General features: G+C 41.0%; 1 protein-coding gene across 12 annotated transcripts in view; it reads left to right on the forward strand.

Annotated features, from left to right (window-relative positions):
* Positions 1 to 5,432, forward strand: part of diaph2 (diaphanous-related formin 2) — a 426,471-nt gene extending 421,039 nt beyond the window's left edge. For all 12 annotated transcript variants that reach the window (XM_078953946.1, XM_078953948.1, XM_078953953.1 and 9 more), the window contains one exon: positions 2,058 to 5,432. In XM_078953946.1, coding sequence (XP_078810072.1) covers positions 2,058 to 2,122 — 65 coding nt within the window. In that variant the 3' untranslated portion in view covers positions 2,123 to 5,432. The remainder of the gene's footprint in view (positions 1 to 2,057) is intronic.
* The last annotated feature ends 568 nt before the right edge of the window (positions 5,433 to 6,000 follow it).

Raw genomic sequence — 6,000 nt, forward strand, 5'->3', positions numbered from 1 at the left:
GTGAAGCACAACCTGTGGACAGAAGAAATGAGTGCGTGGATAAGTAGTCATGATGTGTTTGGATCCCCTGCCAGAACACGTTAGCATACACGCTCCCGTACAGCACATAAACGTGTCTTAGGCGGTAGGACGCAGAGAATACATAACCTTTTTTTTCTTCTTTTGCATTTTTCTTGAACAAATCTTGATCTGTTTTCCTGGTGCTCCTTCTGTTCCCTCCTTTCTCCTCCCTCCTCCTGTTCACCATCTGCATGATGCTTTGTATCCAATCGGAGGAGGAAGCCTTTTCTTTTCCTCTCCACTCTAATGTCTTCTATGTGTGCATATGTTTGTGCATGTCTCGAAGCCATCACTCTCCCCCTCTCAGCTCATTACCTGGCATGATGGATGGAACGAGTGCCATTAAACAACACCCAGCCGCGGACGCCTGGCACCCCGCAGCAGCAGCCACTGAGTGATGGGTGCACTGGCATCCGCACACAAACACCAGGAGTCCTGTGTGGGTGCGCCCGCAGTCATCTCTGCGGCTGCACTTCCTGGTTCCGTCCAGCTCCACCTGCCCACCTGGCTGACCGGACGATGTCACGGGCATTTCTGGGCAGCCATGAATAAACGGCTCATGATGAAAAATTGAAATGCAGAATTTGCAACAACAAAACATCTTTTTTATGGCAGTTTTTTATTTTTGTTTTTGTTGCTGAGCTTATGGGACTTGCTTTGGATTATCTTTTTGGCTCATGGGTTTTGACAAACAAATTCTCTCTGCTGATCGGCTCAATATGTTCTTCCTCACAACAAAAGCATCCCGTTGGTTGACGAGAGGCTTTTTGAAGTGAAAAAGCAACAGTCTGTTTCACTTTAGACAGCTCAGAAGAAACTGTCACAACTTGGGTGCAAAGCAAGCCTTTTGTATGGCTGGGGCTGGCAAACTTTAAGAAAACAAACTGATGGAAATGACCAATACTGCTAAAATCTTAAAGAATTGTGACTATTAAAAATATGGCTATAAGTATTAGCTACGTTAGAGTATTCACAAAACCTGCAACCTTGTTTGCAACACGTAAAAAAACAGACAGATACCACTAAAACAAACCCTACCGTGACTACGCCAACACGTAAAGACATGTAAAGATGTAACATGGAAGAAAAAACATGGTACGTTAGCCGTGTTAGCGTATTTATAATAGTTTATTTATCATAATAATGCAAACACTTTTTTTTTTTTGCAAACCGTGTTTCCAAAAAAACCAACAGGCTGACATTTTGACAGAGCACCCTGTGCCTCTTATAATCACTTCAACATCAAGGTAATCCATGTTGAAGGTGGATTATAAGAAACGCCGTGGTTTTTAGGCTTTTCAGTGCGGCTTATAGTGCAGAAAATACGGTAGGTGTCACCAACAGCTGACTGAATATATGCATGTGTTTGATTCCAATAGTTGTTTGTTTCTCTGGCCTTTTTTCTCTCTTTCTGTGGATTTTTGAACATTCAGATGTTGAAAGTGTAAAAATTCATGGTTTACTTTGCCCAAACTGAACCGAGTCCTCCAAACTGCGCTGGTGTGAATGCAGTCTAAACAAACCATCCTAGTCTGTAGGAAGACTCATTACAGGTTTAGTACCTTCTCCCTGCAGGCGTGGTTTTCAATAGCTCGTGAGTTCCTCCATGTTTGCATTTGCTTTTGTCTGCTGGGCTCATGAGAAGTGAGAATAGACGAGGATCTCTTAAGTGGAAGCTGGGATCAGAAGCTAAACGGAGTTACTATGACACCAGACACAAGCCCCTCCACTCCAGCAGCTTCCTCTGTTTCTCCATCGTCCCCTGCTGCTTCGCTCTCAATCAGCATGGATTTGCTTCACATTGCTGCTCCTCTGCCTCTATTCTTCTTTTAGTCGTTTTTTTTTCTCCATACAGTCTTTCAGTTAGCACTCCTTTGCCAAAGGAGATCAATACAACACTTTCCCTGCTCTTTCTCAGTCGAAAGGTGTTTCTCATTTTTTTAATCTGATCTGTTTTTTCTTTTTCCTTTTTTTTTTTTTTTCCTCTTCTCAAACAGACAACCGGCGTGCCGTCCTGGAAAGGTCCCGTTCCCGCCACAACACAAACTACCAAGCTCGATGATAACCCGCGCCTACCACAAGACGCTAGACAAGTGCCAAAGAGGCCTGCGAAGAGGAGACCAGGAGGAGATCTGAGGAAAAACAGACCTCCTTCACTGTGGCACCCACACACACACACACACACTCAAAGACTCAGCCACAGGCACCAAGTATGGAACAAAACTGCCTATAGACTACAGACGTCACTGAAGTGGCGATGCAGACATTCAGTGTTTATTCACAGCCTTACGTATTTATTTCTCATTTGTGCTGTTGATTTACAGACGCAAACATTTAACACTCTGCTCTTTGAAATGCATGAAACTCCATTTTATCTTGCTCCTCCGGACATCTTAATCTTGATTTAAGGATAGTGCCACACTCAGCGCGCAGTTTTGACATGAATCACTCGACGTGACATTGTACTGAAGAAGACATTTTGCAACCAGAGACTGTTAATTAAAGGACGGCAGTCGTTTCTTAATTGGGAGACCTGCTGACGTCTTCCAGGAAGACTCGACTCTTCGCTGAAGAGGAAGCGCTAGTTTCGTTTGAGCTTTTCACCTGTTCTCTCCTCAAGACACTTTTCAGTAGCAATTATTTTCCTGGACTCACAGCGGTGAACACTTCAACACGGTGCATTTTAAGATATTTGAAGTTATATTGACTGTTAACACAAGAGAGTGAGGTGTTTGTTTGCTCCTCACACCATGGAGGGTCACTACAGGACACAACTGCTCATTGCTTGTGTCACACAAAGTTCCACTCTTAATCTACGTTCACACCAGGCATGTGCACCACATTCTAATGGGCTTCTGAACATGCTTTTAGCATTCACAGAGCTTTCACAGCTCTATTCCAACATATAAAAGACTTGGTGTCAAATAGTTTCAGCCGAGTACAAACCACAAGTATTAATTTCTCCCCCATGATCAATTTTCAACAGTTGGTTCTTCCGGGTTTTTGAAAAGGTCGCTACTCACGTGTCACTACAGAATCCCAAACCCCGAGTGGTCAGAGTTTGACTGCTTTACCTTCCAACGTGCGTTCAATTGCCACGCATTTTGTAGGAAGAACCCATTAACGTGCTTAAAAACTTGTGTAGCGACACGTGAACGGGACATTTTTGAACACGGAAGCACGCAGCACACATTTGAGCGCGCTTACATGCACATTTCATTTGAAGCAGTCACATAAACGCGTCTTTCCGAGCCTGGTGTGAACCAAGTATTTAAAAACTTTTGGTTAACTCTGATACTAAAGGTGTTTAAACTTAGGGTGAAAACATTACTCCAGTTTTGTTGAAGAAGTCTTAAGCTCATAGAGAAAAATGTGGAAGTCATGCTGTTGGACTGCATTCAAATAACTGAACTTTCATCATAGTAGATGTGAAGCCTGAAGAAGGAAAATCCTAACTTGCAGCTGAACGGCTGCAAACTGACGGGAAAAGAGACGACAAATGTTTGTGTGGAAGACAGGAACCTTTTTTTTTTTTTTTTGGGGTATTCATATATTTGTGCTGGGCGGGCCTGTCCCCTCACCGCCCTGAACTGTTAGCTGCCATTATATCAGCATAATAACCACCACAGTTACAGACACAGCAGACGGGACGCTGCTGCAAACGCCTTGCAATTACCCAGCACTGATAACATAAGTGACCCTTTTAACCATAACAGGAGTTACTGCAGTTAAAACCACAACGCTGCTTCAAGCTTTGTGTGTCTGTGTGTTCCTCCGTGGGCTGAGTGTTTGTGCGTGCCTCGTGCCAGCTCAGTAATCGGAACAGAATCCCAGGAAAAATAGGATTCAGCGTGCTTGACTCCTGGGCTGAATAGATGGAGATTTTTCATTTAAACAATCTGCCAGTGCTGCTTGTGATGTGTCTGTCTCGCGAAGCCACCTCTCTAAGCCCGCATGCTCCTAAAATGCAATTTTACACATCATCTCGGCTCAAGGTGCACCCACAATGCTCGGAGAAGTCTGCATATTTAAGGAGACAATAACTCCTCTCTGAATATGGGGTTCTGGCAGTCACAGAGAGAAAGCATTGAGAATGAGTTTTCTGCAGAAGGGACTCTGCAGTGATGGGAGTTAGAAGAACTTGTTGTGCGCTGCAGAAACACAGACGTGCTGTCAAAAGGAAGTGGTTCCTGTTTTTCCATTTGCTTTCATCCTTTTGTTTCACTGCTACATCACACATGTACAATGTCAAGCACTGAAGAATACCTTTGTTTTCTTCTCATCACTTTAATATTTCATTCCAAACAAACAAAAAAAAAAAGGCTGTGCTCAACAGTGACTTGCCAGATCATTTAACTAAACCCCCCTTTTTTTTTTGCATGTGTCATTTTTTTAAAGAAATCCTTTGTAGATCTTTTTTTTTAGGTTGCTAAAAGTTTGTCACGGTATGCAGACTGTTTCATTTTGGCCAATGTTTGATAAATATTCAAAGAAAGTAACAAGTGACATAAAAAAGTAGCAGATTTTATGTCATCTTAATAGCTGTGAGGTGGTTCTTTTTATGTCATTTGTGAGAAATCGTTCATTCAAATTAAGAAATTAGATTTAAAAACTGTCATTAACTTGTCACTGAAGTGACTTCCTCTGCTAAAAAATACAACAAAAGGAAATAAAAGTCCTACAAAGCTTCCTAGTAACATCACGTTTTTTCAAAATAAAACATCAGTTGAAACATTCCTAGTTGTTTTTGTATGTGGTTGTATTCAATCTCCCTCTTTAGGATTAGGAGATTATTTAATAAATCTGATAGGAAAATACTTAATCATCCCATCATGTTTGTGCTCAATCCCATCAAATGATTGTGTGGCTTGTGCTCATAGTGAGGAGGTAGGGATATGAAGGTAAAGATGCTGTTCCTTTGGCGACAGGTGAGGGGGCAACGTGTTCTCTACTTTTACCCCACCAACATATTTTGACAATAAAAAGATTTGCTCTAAAACTGCAAAGGAATTCTCCTCGCGAACGGAGTGAAATACTTTCAGTTTGTTCTTCTGTAAACAGGTCTTTCCTGCTTCTGCAGCCCTCACTGTTCATTTGAGGAGGAAGAACTGTAACTGAACTAACCAGCGATGTTTTATTTCTATCAACAAACCCCGTCTGACCGTCAGCTGCCATGTCCCTGCCTACCTTCCATGTTGTCATTGTTTAAACTGTAATGTCAAAAAAAAAACATTTATATTTGTAACACTTTAAGTTTATTTGTATTATTGGTAACAACAAATGGTTATGCATACTCTCCTTCCATAATATATATGTAATGTAATATGGTACTGAGTAATAGCCTCTTTGTTATATAAACTGATTCTGAAAAATGTGTCGTTTCTTTCTCATAACCCTTGTGCTATCCTAGGCACTTTAACATTGGGAGTTGGGTCATCTAGACCCACTATACAGTGCTCTGAACCTTTTTTCTTCATTGATTTGTGATCTTCACTGGTGTCCATGGATTACATGAAATCTTTCCATCTTTATCCACCTTTGTCATGGTAGGGAGAACACGTCAACGTAAGGGTGGGGTCATAGGTCAGCACAAAGGTTAATATGGAATATTTACACGCCAATGTGATACAAACAGGATGTCATTGACAAGAATTCACACTTTATATTTTCCTCTGACAAAGTTTAAATAGAACATTGTTAAAGGTTGTATTTAACAAACATTTTTCAGTCAAAAATAGAAATCCTACTACATTTTACTAATACAATTTAGTCTTTATTTAAATTGATCTTCTTTTTTAATCATAAACTTGTATAATTTTACAAGATGCAACCTTTCAAAGAAATACTAAAAAAAGGATTGGCTGATGATTACATCTAATTTAGATAGATTTACCTGATTCATAGAAAAGCTGCAACTTCTTTTTAACCCCTTTAAAGCCT

This window comes from Oryzias latipes, chromosome 10, assembly GCF_053564925.1.
Source record: "Oryzias latipes strain Hd-rR chromosome 10, Olatipes_Hd-rR_3.1".
Lineage (NCBI taxonomy): Eukaryota > Metazoa > Chordata > Actinopteri > Beloniformes > Adrianichthyidae > Oryzias > Oryzias latipes.